Here is a 17,727-nt window from a genome sequence, read left to right as displayed (position 1 = left end):
ATTTTTACATTTTAAAGGAAATGTGTGGGATTTGGGGTGTGTTTGTTTGTTTGTCGCAGGCTGCTCGGCGCTCCCACATGCCTCTTTCCCTGGCTCGGGTTAGCAGTGGCTCGGGCTGTCCTCTTTTTTGCTCTTCAAGTTATGGCAACCCTGGTACAGGTTGTCTTCGAAAAAGCAAAGCATCGACAGGGAGAAAGAAACAGATGTTTTGCTGCCTTGCATGCAGAGCAGCTAGTTCACATTTGTCTCCTTTAGTCTTGTGTGATGAAGCATTGCCTCAGAGATGAAATCAGCTCCGACCCCCGCCTTTTACTTTCCAGTAAAAGGAGGGGATTTGCCCTCCCCCTCCATAGACAGGAATGACTGATGGAGTGGATTTAAACAGACCACAGCCTCCTCTGTACAACCCCAGACATGCCCAAGGAAAGAAGGAGACCTGTGTGTTATTCCCAAAAGAATTTCTCAAGTTCCTGCTGCTTGCAATTCCCGGCCTCTGTCCTCTTCAGTGTGCAAACATAATTATTTAAGAAAGAAAATAATGACTCTAGTTACGGTAGTGGTTGCAGTAAGGGGCAGGGGTGGGGTGGGGGGATAGTGTTTGGTGAGTGTCTTGACAAGCCTTTATTTTATTTTGTTTTTTTAATACTGTAATGGCAACTGCAGCAAGGGATGACTTGCCTCGCCTGTGGGCTGGGTGAGTTCCAGCTGTTCATCCCCACTTCCTTGCCTCAGAGGACATCAGTGGGAGCTATTATTGCCTGTTAGTTGTCATCTGCCAACAAGGGAAGACCTGCCTGCATCAACAGGCTCTGTAGTCTAGTGGGGTTGCCAGTGTGGTGACCATGGATGTGAACCCAGATCTCCCCAGACAGAGTCCAGCACGCTAACCACAACACTACCCTTTCGGCAGCTCACTATTATATGACTGCCTGGTGATCCTAATAAATTGTGTATTCAGCTCTGTACTATTATTCTTTGCTGTTTGAGGATATATCTAGCTGTCTGCATTTTTTTATTCTCCTTGAGGGCATGCCTACTCTTCAGATTCACGAGTACACTATTGCTTCACCTGCTTAAATAAAGCTGTTTCTTTACTAGGTCAACTAAAATGTCACAGAACAGTGTGCAATCTTTTGAGTTCTCCAGAACTCTTCATCAGGCTGGAGGTTGGCAGGGCTGTGGGTGAGAGAGAGATTAGCTGGCTGTGAAAACATGAGTCTTCACTACCAGCCTTTTTTCTGTTTTTCCCTATCCCCTTTCTTTGCTTATCATCTAGCCTGATGAAAAGTTCTGCAGAACTCAAAAGCTCTCACACTACTTTGCCACATTTTGGTTAGCCTAATAACGATATTGCCCTAATATGGGGTTTTTTTTTTTCTTATGGGCTGGCACAGCTGCCCTTAGGTTTGTTGATTTTTAAACAACATTCCCTGCTTGTTTTTTAGTCAACATGTTTTCATCATGGTCTATTCTACACACAAATTCTGCTCATGAAGAAATGATACGTTTTTCTCTGCCCTCAGTACTGCCTTTAAAAAAGATTCCTGTGTTTAGACAGGTGGCAGCTGGGGATTTATTGGCCCAAGTTCACCACTGCCTGAGCAGCTCTTTGAATATATGATTTCTTTGCTGTTCTTCTACCCGTCTGGATTTGTTTTTACAATTCTCATGGCTGAAATGCTGACAAAATGAAAAGAAAAAACTTTTTAAAAGAAAAAAAAAACTTTTATAGTGAACCTGAACTATGTCTCGCTCTCATTTGACCATTGGGGAAAGGCGCTTGAGTCATATATAAAAGCTGGTTAAAATGACGAGAACTTGGAAAGTCAGAGGGGAAAGTTTAAAAGCTCTGTGTCTAGCCTGGGACTCCACCAACCACTACAATGGCATGCTCTAACCACAACACGTATTGTGAGCAGGGGCCTGTGGTCTGTGGTTTGTTTCTTCCAGAATGCAAGTGACTCCACATTGTTGCCATAATTGCTGTTGAAAAACAATCATCAAAGTGCTAGGTGGGTGTTTTAAGGAATCAACCACACTTGTGGTTTACCATGTTGACCAAATGGCCCACCATCTAGTAGGACACATTAGTAACATTTGATTTCTATGCAGATATACCACTCAATAACAAAAGACATCCTCATGTTCTGTCAACGGTTAGAAAGAGAAGCTAGTGTGTCAGGTAGCAAGTTGTCAACCATCCAGGAAACTCTACCCTATATGTGGTGTGGAGAAGGGGGCACCCCACTGCCATGAAGCAGAGTGAGGTTTGGGGTGGGCATGTAACCTACTTTAGAGAGGACAGTATTTGAAGGTGTCTTCTATTTAAAGGGCTGTTCAGGTCAAGTCCGGTTTAAAGATAAAGAACCGGAAGAAGAAAGGAGAGCAGCAGGGACATTGAAGTTGTTCATCAACAATATGTACCTGAATGCTACTTGCAGAGAATCACAAATGGGGAGGGTGCTGTTGTGCCCAGGTCCTATTTTCAGCATTCCTAGAGGCATCTGCCTGGCAACAGAATGTTGGGCTAGATGGGCCATTGACCTTATCCAGCTGTGCTGTTCTTACGTTAATTAGGAGCTGGACAGCAGACTGTGCAGGCATACAGGTCACTTGGTTGCAGTCTACCCCACTGTGATGCATTGTATTTCTGTGCATTTACCTCCAAGAAGATCAAGGTGGTATACGTGGTTCTCTCCTCCCCATTTTATGCTCAAAAAATCCTGTGAGAGACAGTGACTGATCTCCCCGTGAGCTTCATTGGCTGAGTAGGAATTCAAAGCCTGGTCTTCCAGATCCTAGTCAAACACTTTTAACTGTTACACCACACTCACTCCCCAGTTGTAGTCCTAATACCCCCTATGGACGTGGGCATTGGGACTCTGCTTCCAGCAGTAAATGTCTTGAGCTGGCACTATATACGTACACTGGTCATAGAAAGAAACATTGTATATTCAAATGACAAGTCATTTTGTGGAACTGAAGTTTGGGGACTTGACTGCATTGCTTTAGTTGTACCGACAGCGGCTCATTCATCTCTGATGTGACAGCCTCACTCCTTAATCCACAAGCCCCCTGTTCTCTGTCTGCGTGATCAACGCAGGCAATTTGAAAAATTCAAATGATTTCATCCTGTTTGTTTTCCTGTTTCTCTTAAGAAAGCAAATCTTAACAAAACAAATACTCTGAAGTTCACTGGTTTATTTTGTCCATGATTTCAGTACAAACATGTTTGTTCTGGTTAAACTCTTGCAATACCCTCTCTTAATTATATTCAACACCCTCCCATGAGAATTGTGACTGAGGTTATATAAATATACCACACTTGGTTCCAGCAATTCTAGCTTCACTCTTGTGGCTGTCATATCCCTTTGCTGCGTTTATATAGCCAAACAATCACTGAGACTGAAATTCTATGCACGTTTGTTTCATACATAATGACGAAGTAGAATGCCTTCTTGTGGAGGCAGTTATGGGAAGGCTGGAGCCAAATTGCCTCTGGTCCCAGCCAAACCAGTGGAGAAGGTCTCGCTGCCTCATCTCACTTTGTCTGAAGCTGACAGGCTGAATGGCTATATCAGATGTTGCCTGGGCATTCTAAGAACATAAGAGCATAAGCAGAGCCCTGCTGGATCAGACCATGACCAATAGTCAGAAGTGGGGGGGGGCATTGTAGTACAGCAACATCTGGAGGGCCACAGATTTCCCACCGTATCTATAGCTGTGGGTTGTCCCCATCCTCCTTCCTAGGTGGGGCACTGCCTAATGAACCAACTTCCACAGGCCACATCATCTGATTGAGTATATGGCAGTGTTTAGTGTTCCTAATGCTGAGTGCAAAGGGGACCCATACCACTTAAGGATGTTGTTGGATTTCCAACTCCCATCAGTCCCAGCCAATGTAGCCAACAATCGGGGAAGATGGGAGTTGTAGTCCAACAACATGCGAAGGGTTGCAGGTTTTCCACCCCAGATATAGGGCAATAAATAGGCAGCCGTTTCTCATTTCATTGGTTTTCCACACCTGAGCTAGCCAGAATTGCCTGTTCTATGAGCAGCACCCCAAGGTATGAGGAAGAAGTTAAGGAATTCCATTTCTGTGAATTATGAACTGACCTAATCTGCACTGCCTAGTCTAATGGAACCTAACTGGAACCCAAGTCTCCTTTTAAATTCTATACCTCTCCAAATTTTGTAATAGCATTTTCAGCTCAAAGAACTTATCAAAATGCATATGTATTCCTATGTCCTTTTAAAATGCATTGGGGGGAGTGTTATTGAGTTGTTCTTATTTTGATTATGTGTTTTGTAGTTTTGTAGCTTTAATTTATTCTGTGAAGCACCCTGAGACCTCCTAAGCACGTGCTTATTTTGCTTAATGGTTAATCCAGCCCTGCATGTAGCCACACATTCCTAGGCTTCAGACTACCAGGGCTGAAATTGTGCCACCAGAGTCCACAAACTGTACTTACTATGTATGTTTCTATCCAGGAGGTATGCCTGGTCTCAAGGAAAATATGACATGTTAGTTGTATAAGCATCCTCCCACTACCCAACATCTCTTGATGCAAAGGAAACATGCCAACACACGCACACACGTCCCCAAAAAAACAATGTACTGAAATGTGTTTATATATAAAACTGCCACAGATGGAGATAACAACCCTCATCTATATTTAGGTCATGCCAGGTTCTTTTCCTTAGAGATAATTGATAATTGGAACAACAGCAATTTTTCCACCTGGAAAGTTCTGGTTTATCAGCTATAAATGGTAATGCCTCATCACATGTTAACTGTTTAATGATTCCATTGCACTAAGCTTTGGTATTTATCTTCGTGGCTAACTTCAAAGAAAGCTGAAGCTCAGTTGGGTAGAAAAGGGAATTTTTTCAGGTTCAGTCTTTCTCACACCTGCAAAACAAGCTGCATCTGCCAAAATGCCTTCTTAAGAGCCATTCAAAAACATTTCCAGTGTAGTCCAGTCTCATGTTGCCATGATGATGATGATTTTATTTTATTTTATTTGTACCCTGCCCATCTGAATCACCTGGGTTCACAGATGAAAATGCTGTTATTTCCCTTCCTGGGTGAGCAGCAGTATTTAGGGGCAGAGGCCCATCTACCTGTGTCTAGCAAATGCTTTTGCATATTAATGTATTGGGATATGAGAGAGATTGGCTAACTACATTTAGCATACATTATTTGGGTAACATCTTTATTAGGCCAGATGACACATCCCAAAATAGTGTGAAAGCTTTCAAGTTCTCTAGGACTCTTTATCAGGCTAAACAAACCAAAGCTGAGTAGAGGAGGGGAAAGGCTGGCTGGTGGTGAAGTCAGAGTTGAGATGGAGTCTAAGGAGGCTCTGTGAGGTGCTGTGCCTTGGTGGGAGTTACTTCTGAGTAAACATACATAGTCTGCATGTTGAGTATTGCATGTGGCAAGTGGTAGGGTTTTTGTGGAATGGTGATAAATATGTAGAAGCATCATTTATCATTTATGAGTCACTGAATCAGTCATTCTTGTTCTTGTAATTATTTTTAGCATTAGTCTTAAACTATGCAAGCATGGATGAATTAACGTTACTAGTAATCACAGCCTTTCTCATCATCCTCATTAGAGAAAGAGAAAACACACTATGGCTTTATGAACTGTTCATTTGAGCTACATGTAGCCTAGTGCATCCTTTGCTATCCTGTTGGTGCCTTCCATCAGGAAAAATGGGAATGACTTGTTTCCAGTTCATTAGGTTTAGAGGATGGTTCCTAGTATGTAAAAATCCTCATATGAAGGGCAGTATATAAATTTAACTGATGATGATGGTGACATATAGCTCTCATTTTAAAATGTGCTCTAACAGTTTGTGGGGAGGAAGAGAAGGAAAATTTCATGTACAGTATGGGGTAAAATTGCAGAGACTTAAAGAAGAAGAAGAATATAATGAAGAAAGTGTGAGTCAGGAAAAATAAGGGGCAAAAGGCTTTATTTCCAAATTGTTTTCAGAAGCTGCTTCTACTGAAAACTCCAATAAAAATCTTGTTTCCAATGAACTCTCTTTAACTATCCATAGAAATCTGTGGTCACACACACACACACACACACACACACACACACCTTACTTTGCTAAACCTGTAGCCAGAGATATGGCTAATTGTTCTGAGCCAATATGTGAACTTCATACTGCACCCCTTCCTACTGGCAGAGTTATTTATATCCCTAAGCCCCCTGGGATGTTTTTCCCTTAGTCCAGTTGATATTTCATCCTTGTTGCATATGACAGGGCTGGTGATCTTCCTTCAGAAGTCAGAGTGTGTGAACATTCAATGGTATCACAGCAGCTCAGCCAGTAGACAGGTGACAGCTAATTTAGCATATATTTTAGAATTCCACAATAAATTGTGTTGGTATTGCATTGGGAAATGTCTGTGGGGCTCTGTGCATGATGAGCTGAGTGAAATTCTAGCTGCGTGGAAAATCTGCACATGTTGGACATCAGTGCGTGGAAAGTCAGCCATATGGACATGCTCTCTGCACATGATTTTTCTTTCAACATACATTGAGAAATACTATAGAGAAGTGCTTTACTGAAAGTCCTGTTCTTCTTGTAGCCACTAGTCATATTACCACATTGTGGTGGTTATATCTGCGTGTGAAACACAATTGAGAGCCCTAAGATTGAAAAAGGTGCTTATCATGTACCAGTTCTGGACTGATTTCTTCCTTTGCCTTTCAGCTCACAACTCCAGCTTTCCCTGTTGTCGTCAAGCTGGGACATGCTCATGCTGGAATGGGGAAGGTAAGCAAGAGACAAAATCCTCACTTTGAGAATGACATATATGCTGTGTACCCTTTGGTGTGCAAAACAGCATACAATCCTTTCACTGGAACAAAGTGAATTTCCCACATCTTCCCAGCACCACCACGACAAAGCCTCAAGAAGAGAAGGGGGGAATGGGGGGGGAGACATGATAGTAGTGTTCAAATATCTGAAGGGCTGCCACACAGAAGATGGAGCAGACCTGTTATCTTTTGCTCCAGAAGATATGACTAGAACCAATGGATGGACATTTTGGGGGAGTAGATTTTGTCTAAATTTAGGTATTTAAGCAGAGGATGGACAGCCATTTTTGTTGCAGATTTTGCACTGAGCAGGAGGTTGCAGGGCTAAATTGTGGTGGTGCAATTGGTGCAAGTGTACCAGAACCCATGCCTACAAGGGGGCACAGACTCTGAACATTCACATTTTAAAAAAGAAGTTTTTGACCCTCCCAGAAGGAAAGTTACAAAGCAAAATGTGCAGGCAACCTTCTAAGTGTAAGTTGAGCCAGCCTGGCTGCTTCGGCATTTCAGTGTTTCTAGCCAATGAGTGACGTCTGAGCTGTGACTGAGTGCTGAGTAAATAGTTTGGACACTAGGCTACAGGAATCCTTGGAGTACTAAAATGCTGCTTTTCACCTCCTCTTTAGTGCACTTTTTCTTCCTGCGTCTGCCTAATCCTTAGAATCTCTGTAGTTTTAAAGACCTTCCAAAATTCCCCTTGTCTCCCATTGCCCTTCTTTTCTTCTAGCAACTAGGATATGCCAAGAAGAGGGTTGAACAAAAACATAAACCTATGATTCTGTGATTCGTGTCAACTCTCAGTTTAGAGGGGCAAGTCCATATAGTTGGACATAAACCTGAGGCCAGACTACATGAAAATGGGAGAGAAAGGCTATAGAGTGCTAGGGTAGAAGTCAGTTCGGGGAGAGAATGCACAGGGTGGGTAATCAGATTTCTCCTCAAAACCTGGAAAGTGAGCCGAAGTGTGATTGCATTACTGCCCACAAAGGTTCTGTATTTTCAATAGGAACAGGTGTTTTGCTGCAGTGCCCCAGGTCCAGCTCATGGAAATTCACCAGTAGCACAGTAGAATGTCCACTGCTGAAAATCCAGGACCTGGATATTAGCGACAATTGTTATAATATGTTAATACAATAGTACATCATGTCTCAGGATCCTTATAGGATGTATAAAATGAATAATTGAAAATAATGATATTGCAATGAAATACATTGGAAAATTTCACCACGTGATATTATACAGTTATGACATTGGGGAGAGGGGACGTTAAAAACATTGACTGATCCATTTAAGATCAGGGCTTTCCATCTGACAGTGAAACATAAATAGGATTGTGTATATGGAAAGCTTATGCTGAACTGGAGTGTACTGAACGCAGAGTGGATACCTGCTTGAGAGCTTCTTTAGCAACTATGAGGCTTTTGTCATGCTTTTCATTGAATGAAAATTGGGTAGTCATCTTTCAAAGTGTTGTTAATTTGTACCCCAAGGGGCTCGTGGGCCCTCTCTGTGTGGGTATTCTTGCCTACAAAAAGTGGTCACCATCAGTAACTGACCCCCCTGTTTGATCCTACTGAATGACAGCCTCCTGTTATTCACTCTTTCCCCCCTAAAGGAAATATAGGCATTCATTTACTGGGATTTCACAGAGAAGGAAAGAAGTTTCCTGCCTTTTTGTTTGGGAGCTTGCCAAGGGAGAAATCCTAAAAACAGTTTTCTTCCAAACCTGTTTGTTTTTCCCAGACTCTCTGGGATCGTTCTGCATTCAATGGATTAGCAGCTTCTTTTACTTTGGGAAGTGGAAGCAGCATTCCCCTCTGCCAGTGGAACACTATCTGCATTTTGAGCAAAGCTACTATAAGCACCTTGGCTTCTGGTCATGTATACTGTTGTCCCTAGCACTAGGACAAGTAATGTTTGTCTGAATATTATCTGCCAGTTACTCAGGAATTTAGGATCTGATATGATTCCCCCTCCCACACTTAAATTATTTTTTTATCTCCACATCAATATCCATTCAATACCACCATCATTGCCACCTTGTTCTCTCTGCCCTTTCCCTCAAATACCATAGTGTGGACTGAAATAAACCAATTCTTTCTTCATATGCATAATTCAGGATTACAAGAACATATAAAGTCATAACAGAAACCGTCTTTTTCTCCAATCATTTCTAGATGCCTGCCTTGCATTGAGAAGCTCCTTGCATCTCTCGCAGAGAGAGCTGAGCCCAACCCAGTATTATTATAATCATTTTTGATGGCCTGTTGTGATCTACATCTCCTTTCCTCGTTCTGAAAATGTCAATGAATATATATTTTTAAAAGAAACAACTTGTTAAACAAAAAGAAAATAGCGCTGAAATGAAATTAGGAATGGGAAAGAATTATCAATCAAATTTTCCTATCTCGGAAATGCTCCCAGAAATTCAAATGTGTGCGAATTCTAAACTTAAATTAGTTTCAACATCAGTTATAGATGCCCCAAGATTTTCTTAAGGCAGAAAGTTGTTGATAAGGTATTATCTTTGACAAGTTATTATCAGACATTCCTTGTAGAATTAACTCACAAAGTCAAACTTTCGAATTTCTGAAATCCTTAAAACATTTTAATGCTGAAATGTTGAATATATACAAAATTTCATTTTACTCTGTACAAGGAAGGGAGTGAGTGTGTGAGAGAGAGTGTGAGAGAGAGAGACAGAGATGGTATATTATAGTTGTACAATTCTGTTTATCTAATGCCAACTTTGAGCAGAGCCAGCAGATATGAATTTGAAATCTGTTTGGCCACTGCCAACCACATTATTGCAAAGCAGAAATCAGGTGAGTTCGTTATACTCTGATCTGAAAGCCAAGCTTTCCAGCTGTGCTAACCTTTGGGTAGGGAGGAATTTGGGGATCAAATCACACCCTAGATTTCCTTTCATGTTGCTCTGTTGCTTTCTGTGATGTGTGGACCTTAACTGTTTCCTGTTTATGTTAAAAGGAAGCTAGTCTTGCAAACAAGATGAAAAGTCCATTTGTAGGCTACCTTGTGGTTGCATGACATTCCTTGGAGGACAGCTGTATCATTGGCACATCTTTATCCCAAACTCCTTTCATCCCTGTTTGTTTCTTTGTTTACATCACATAACCAAGATCCTTTAACTATAGATGAATTAAGCTAGAACAATTAACAGTTCCTAGCTCTACCCTCACTATGTTTTTAAGTTTTGCTGTGCATTTTAATTTCACATTTTTAAAAATGTTTCTGTGATTGGTTTTTATTTTTGTAAACTGCTTAGAAGTCTATTTTGGCCTTGATAAAATAAATCATCTTCATTACCATGTTAGAATCTGTTCTCCACCCAAACATATGCACTGAAAATGTTGAAATGCCACCCTCTTTGACCCAGTTCATACACTGAACATGTTGAATGGGTCACCATGTGAAACATTACAACATGGAGACATGTGTATGTGGAAAACCACTTGCATATGCAAAGTAACATACAAAACTAGCAATTCCAAAGACACCAATGAAACTCCCTTCATTCACTGTTTCCACTTCCTTCACTGATTGAAACTGATAGACATTAAGAGGTCAATAACTCCATATGAATTTTGCCACTTGGAGCGTCCACACTTTGAACAGCCACCAACAAATAGTGATGGAGAAGAAATTCAATTCAGTATGCATTTAAAGCCTAATCTAACAAATTCACGCTTTCTGAAATAATATGTGATCTGAAACTCAGCTATCCTTCAGAGTTATTACTCATCTGAATTTTGCATTCCACTTCTCCAACCAAACAGCACTTACAAAAATGTATATCTTAGAGGAAAGTGTGCAAAAAAATGCATACAGTGGAACCTCGAGTTGTGGACGTAATCCGTCCTGGAGGCACGTCCACAACTCGAAGCGTTCACATCTAAAAGTGCCACATCTGTGCACATGCAGGGCACAATTTAGCGCTTCTGTGCATGCACGAAGCATGATTTAGCTTAGCGCTTCTGCGCATGCGCAACTGGCGAAACCTGGAAGTAACCGTTCCCGTACTTCTGGGTTGCCGTAGGACACAACTTGACAAGACGTAACCTGAAGCGGACGCAACATGAGGTATGACTGTATTAGTGAAAATAATATACAGTAATGAATTTTATTAGGGAAAATTGATCACAAAAAAGTGTACATTAGTGAAAACTTCATATAAAAATCTGTTAGGATAGTTCTGCACTAAAATGCTGAAAAACTTTCAATAGGTTTTTTTTTATTATTATTGCTGCAAAATGTGAAGAACTGAATGTATGACTGGGGGAAACTAAGAGAACCAAAATTTACACACCCTTCCACCCCTACCAAGAGACTTCAAGCAGCAAATTGCACATCTAAAACGAGCAACTCCAATTTTGAAATTATGAATAGGACAAGGTAGCTTTAAAAGTTTCAACTGACAAACAACAAGTAGTTGTTAATCATGAGTAAGCACTTCTTTTAAGCCACTCTATCACTTGAGGAAAAATTCTTACAAGCCTGACCTCTGCAACTGAAGACTAGACTGAATAAAATGATATCCCCATGGTTCCTGTAGAGCAGGGGTATGGAACCAAATCTGGTTGAAAGATAGACTTTGGGTCTTGGCTTAGTAAGAAAGGCAATAGCCAGGAGACCTTACATCTTAGGACTTTGCTGGGCTATTTCTTTAGCACTGATCTGTGTGGAACAGTAAGACAGTCAGAACATGGATGGAAGTTCAGGGATCAAAGGCACTGAAAATCATGGCCAAAGGATTATTGGCAACTGCTTCCTTCCAAAACCCAGAATAGAACTTCTGGTGGTTACTCAGTAAAATGGAGGCCTCATAGAGAGTTGTTTATCAGCCTTGCTACAGAGAAAAGCAGGGAAGACCAAGAGGGCACCATCTCCCCCTCCCCCAAGCTTCCTCTGGGCTTTCTACAAAGCATAAAGTGCTCACTGTGTGCTACTTATGTGGTAACCTGACTGCCCAGGTGACACAGGGACAGATCTCAAGTGAAAAATAGAACTTTCACCTCTCCTTGACCAGATCAGGGGAAGGAGATAAGTGTTTGAACTACAGTGAAGGAAAAGAACAGCTCCTATTTATGGGTTATGTATATTTTTTTATTACTCGTGCTTTATTTTTAGGCCTCTCTAATTAGAGCTGTTAAAAGAGTTCCCTTCAGGTCCATACCAGGCCCAGAATTTCTTTTTTTTGAACTTTCCCAATTTAATTCATGGATCAAATGGTTTTACAGCAATGGAAACTAAAACCTTGTTGTCCAAAATGCCACAGTCAACATTATTTTTCTTGTGCAGGATGTGGGCATTTAAAAAACAACAACAACCACCATATAAAGCCAAAAATAAACAAAGTCACTATGTCTTGTTAAAACATCAGCAGCCTTTTAGAGGGGTTGGCCCGACTCATCACCGTGACTTTTCCAAGACTGGAAATGAAAATGAAAAGAAGAATGTTCTGAAACCAAGAGCATGAAAAAACTGGTTGTTTCTTTTCAAGATGAAGGCAAAAGAGCAAAAGGTCTTCACTTGACAAGGGACAAATATTTTCTTAAAGAGAGAGGACAACAAATAACTTCAGATGGTAACACACTGTGAAGTGTACCATTCATTCACATTCTGACTCATATCAGCAGCAGCCACTCATTGCTGGAAATAGCGGAGGCATCCCAAGTAATGAACGTCTTTATGCTGCCTTTTTCTGGATACAAAAACACTGTGTCACAATGTCAATATCTGGCAAGTACCAGTAATGTGGGTTGTTGAGAACACCCATGTTTTAGATGGAGGTAGCTGAGAAGCATAATAAGCAGTGGGGTAGCTGCTGACAGTCACAGAATAAGGAACTGGCAAAGGATGGTGTAGTGGTTAGCATGTCTGGATTTGGCTAGGAAAATCTGAGTTCACATCCCTATGAACAATGTGGCTTGACTACAGCCTATGCATGGTTACCGGGGAGTAAGCTCAGTGGTCTTACTGTTAACTGCTTAGATTTCATTTGTAAAATGCCTTGAATGTAAAGAAACATAGGAATCTGCCTTGCGTTTGTGTGTATAAAATATGCAATCTTGAAATTAACTCCACTGCAAGCACATTCTTAGAAGGATACTGTCAAACATGAAATCCTAATTGGATGGATTCCGATTTAGTTGTGCTCAGAGTAGACCCATTGAAATCAAGATGATCTGGGTAGACCGACTCATATCTCTGTCATCATCAGAGAGACCATAATAAGAAAGGGGAGGGAAGGGGTGGTTTGAACACATATGGGCACTAAATATATCCAGAAAACATCAGGATGATGGCCAAGGAAATTCTGTACGCTCAGCTGCAGATTCAAGGAGTTGAGTGAAGACAGAGAAAGGTTAGAATGCAGGATTCAACATGACTTGGGAGTTTCATCATTGGAGACACTTTGGCCCATCTCCAAGTATACTTTGAAAATGTTTCAGTGATTTACTATGCTATGTTTTACTTGAAACCCCCGAAGCTCATTTCAAACATTTGTAATATATGGTTATTGGAATCTACACATCAAGCATTACAGCACAAATATTTTGTTTTATTGTGTACTATTGAGCAGCAATCTAAATATAGAATGAGAGTACAGTGGTACCTCGGGTTAAGTACTTAATTTGTTCCGGAGGTCTGTACTTAACCTGAAACTGTTCTTAAGCTGAAGCACCACTTTAGCTAATGGAGCCTCCCGCTGCTGCCGCGCTGCCGGAGCATGATTTCTGTTCTCATCCTGAAGCAAAGTTCTTAACCTGAAGCACTATTTCTGGGTTAGCGGAGTCTGTAACCTGAAGCATATGTAACCTGAAGCGTATGTAACCCAAGGTACCACTGTATATATAAAAGCGATTAAGTAAATCAAAATATTACTCCTTATGAGCAGAGATTTTTTTTAAACAGTGAATAGAAACGTACCATTTCCTCTTTGATAAAATCAGTAATTGACCATGGGCATATCTATGCTACAAAATGGTTTTAAGTATTTTAGTAGCATATAGGCTGAAGTGGGTCATGTAACAAGCACAGGCCCACAAGAACCTACAGTTCAGCCTTGAGTCTTTGGTCTGAGCCACTAGCATATTGGCAAAAACTTCCCAGCATAGTTTCTTTTCATTATTCATGTCATCCTTGTGCTCAGTTCAGTGAACTAAGAGTGTAATGTCCCCTTAAGCACATCCCTGCCTCTAGACCTCCCTCTCTCTTCCCTTGTCATAGAAGAAACCTGCTGCAGGCTTGCATTAGGATGCCTGCTAGCAAACTCCATACACATTGCCCTGGCTTGTGCCCTGGAGAGGTCGCTTTGGTGCTGCTAACGTAGCAAAAACAGTGTGGAAGGCAGAAGTTATGAGTTATAAGCTCAACTTGATTGGCATACTGTATGAAGGCTATCACTTGCCTTTGTTGATAGGAGATATCATTGTGTCTCACTGGTCAGTTATCGCCCACTTTAAACCAGGCAGCCCCCCAGTCAATAAAGTGCTGACCTACCACTGTTCACCTGCTTCAGTGAGTGCTTGGAGTTCAGAATACCACTCAACAAGGGGACCAAACTGCAGCAGGCAAAAAAAGAAAGAAAGAAACCCTCTTGTGCCTTGACAGCTGGAACGCCAGGACTACCTGTCCTGGCTTGTCCACCAATCTGCTTCAGGTCAACAACTCATGGAAGATAGCCATCATTGACCATGAGCTGAAAAATCTCAACACTGACGTTGCTGCTCTACAGGAGAGCAGATGCGCTTCAAATGACAGCTTCCAAGAGAAGAACTACACCTTTTTCTGGCAAGAAAGGCATCCTGAAAAATCTCATAGGTTTTGCAGGTAGAACCACCAACTGAGGGTTCAGAACACTTGCTCACCTCTAAACCAGTCCAGTTAACATCTTGAGTGTTTACTCTCCCACTGTCTCTACAGCCACAGCAGGCACTGCAACTCTGCAGCGGTTTGACTTCACCCCCGAAGGCACACTCTTCCACTGTCTCCCAAGACAGATGGATGTCAACAGCTAGGGAGCTACATAAAACCCTAAAGCAGTTATGTTCCCAGCATCTATACCTAGAGCCTGAATTCTGTGAGCAAGTGTCAACAGACAACATGACCCTTTTCCCATGGTGGCTGGTGCCCAGTAAGACTGGTAGGGTGGAAAGCAGAGAGATCAACAGTAGGTTGGTCCAGAACCAATGACAGGAAGAGCCAACTAATTCTATTTTATTCCCATTCTCATCCCTGCTGAGTTCTGTAAGGGGCATTGTTGATACTAAGGAGGTGGAAAGTTAGACTTTACTGCCGAAAACAGCAATTTTTCCTCAATTCCTTACAGACTTTCTGGCTCTTATCTGAATTGGGTTACTAAGCTAAGTGAAATCAAAGGTCTGGCCCAATATAGCTTTGCTTATATTTTAAAAGAGGAAGGAATCATGTCTAGTCTGAAACTAGTTTCACAATTACAGCTGTAGCAACTCCCACCCACCAAGGGCCAAATACGTGACATGAACTTCAGAAAAGTTTATTAAACACTGAATTAGCAGCACCCATATTGTCTCCTTAATTCAAACCCCTTGAGACAGAAACACACACACACAAACTCAACAAAATGTGTTCCATGGGAACAGTCTCTTGAAATTTCCATTACCTTCTGTTTGTAAAGGAGCCAAAATATACATCTGTTCTCCAGATACTTTCACTTTTCATTTATAGTACAACTTCACTCCCCAAAAAGGAGAGGTTAATGGAATTGAAGGGTGATGGAATGATGTGCAAGGAGGGCAGTGACACAGGAATTAAAGCCATAAGGGACACTTGAACCTAATTTCCTGAGTCCTGAGATTTGTCTGATCTTCCTCTCTCTTCTGTCTTGATGAAAAGAAGCTCGGCAAGGTTATTCTTTTAAAAAATTCAGCACTCTGCTTTTTCACCATTTACTCTTCAGTATATTCAAGAGTGGACTTTTGGACTTCGCTGAATTTTCTCCCCCAGTACAAAACCCTTTTGCTTTTCCCTCCCCATAGAGAATCTGAAATAGTACAAGAGCCACCAAAATCTAATAAAATGGGTTGAGCCAATTTGGGCAAAATACCAATATAAGTGGTTGCATATGTCAGCAAAATCGCAAGGACACCCTCCCACCCTTGCCCTCAGACTAATCTGGGAAATCCTGTATAGTGGTACCTCGGTTTACAAACTTAATTCATTCTGGAGGTCCGTTCTTAAACTGAGGCGCGCTTTCCCTAATGAGGCCTCCCAGTGCCAGTGCCCTTCTACTGTTTGGCTTCCGTTCACAGACCGAGGTAAAGTTCGCTAACTGGAACAATACTTCCGGTTTTGCGGAGTTCTTATACCAAATATTTTGTAAACAGGGCTGTTCTTAAACTGAGGTACCACTGTATAAGGGAAGGCAACTCCACCTTTTCCCCTCCCTAGGCCCTTAAGAGGAGATTGGAGGTGGTATATATGTGTTGGTTTGCACCACACATAAGTTTTTGTAGGATAACAATCTGTCCTACTTTACAGTGGACTGTCCTCTGTTTAAAGGGTTGTCCAGTCCAAATTTGGTTTAAAGCTAAAAAGCCATAAGAAGAGAAAGCAACAGCCAGCCTTGAAGTTTGTCCACCAACTCCTAACAACTGAACAGCATACTGAGCAGACACACAGGCCATCTGGTCGGTGGTCCCTGGTACGGTGAGATGTATTCCATTTCTACTTGAATTATTTCTAAATTTGCACATATGCACATAAATTATTACAAGCACTTTTATGCAAATCAGCACCTCCCTTTTTTGGCAATGCATAAGTGACCACCCTCAGTGTTCTATAGGGAGGGGATCCAAAAATGGTTTAACTATCATACCTGGAGCCCTGCCAGGCTCAAGCCTAAAGGTAAAGGTACCCCTGACCATTAGGTCCAGTCGCGGACGATTCTGCAGTTGCACGCTCATCTCACTCTATAGACTGAGGGAGCCGGCGTTTGTCTACACACAGCTGCTGGGTCATGAGGCCAGCATGACTAAGCTGCTTCTGGCGAACCAGAGCAGTGCACGGAAATTCCTTCAGGGCAGAAATGAGGGCAGAAGAATGCTCTAGTGTTCCTCTCTGCTTTTTGCAACTTAAAAAAAACAGCTTCTCTCCCATTGCAAACAATTTAACACACACACACACACACACACACACACACACACAACACATAATATATAAGCTTCTTATTCAAGAAAGGAAATTCCTTAGGTGGTTTACAAAAAAAATGGTGTAAAATATTTCTCAAAAAAATACAAATAAAATTAACAAAATTTAAAAACAAGTATACATAATAAAATGATTAAAAATGCAGATAAAATCAACAGATTTTTATAATAAATGTGTCTGGGTAGGTTTGCCATAAGATAAAATGGTTTTAAGCAGGTACCTAAAGTTGTCCAAGAAGGGCACCTGACTGAAAAATGAGAAAGAATTAAAAGGGGGTGCATTGGATGAGCTTCTTAGCTTACCTATCTTTCTCACTGGCTTAGAGTGTGCTAAGCTGCTTCCTAGTCCTCCCCGTAGCATAACCCTTTTAGGCCTTCCTAATGTTAAAACATCAGTTGAAGTTAGAGGATCCAGTGAAGATCAAGAGAGAGCATCCACCATATCTTCTTCTCCATTATCAGGCCTCTGTCTCCTACACTGAAGGGGTAGATCCATTCTATCCCATGGCACCTGGAAAGGCATGCCTTCCCAGGGATCATGGGTTCCTACCCTTACTTGCTTAGGACTGAATCCCACATTCTCTATCCACTAGCACAAGGGGTCTTGCGCTACCAGACGGGCGACATTTCATGTTGTGCAACAGAGAAATCCAGTGCAACAGTTGCGCTAGTGGA

General features: G+C 41.6%; 1 protein-coding gene across 3 annotated transcripts in view; it reads left to right on the top strand.

Annotated features, from left to right (window-relative positions):
- Positions 1-17,727, top strand: part of SYN3 (synapsin III) — a 196,137-nt gene that overhangs the window by 139,319 nt on the left and 39,091 nt on the right. For all 3 annotated transcript variants that reach the window (XM_080971721.1, XM_080971720.1, XM_080971722.1), the window contains exon 7: positions 6,735-6,797. In XM_080971721.1, coding sequence (XP_080827847.1) covers positions 6,735-6,797 — 63 coding nt within the window. The remainder of the gene's footprint in view (positions 1-6,734; positions 6,798-17,727) is intronic.

The sequence above is a fragment of the Podarcis pityusensis genome (genome assembly GCF_964106645.2).
Source record: "Podarcis pityusensis genome assembly, chromosome: 10".
Classification (NCBI taxonomy): domain Eukaryota; kingdom Metazoa; phylum Chordata; class Lepidosauria; order Squamata; family Lacertidae; genus Podarcis; species Podarcis pityusensis.
Note: the sequence above shows the minus strand (reverse complement) of the source record. Positions and strands in the feature narration are given on the sequence as shown.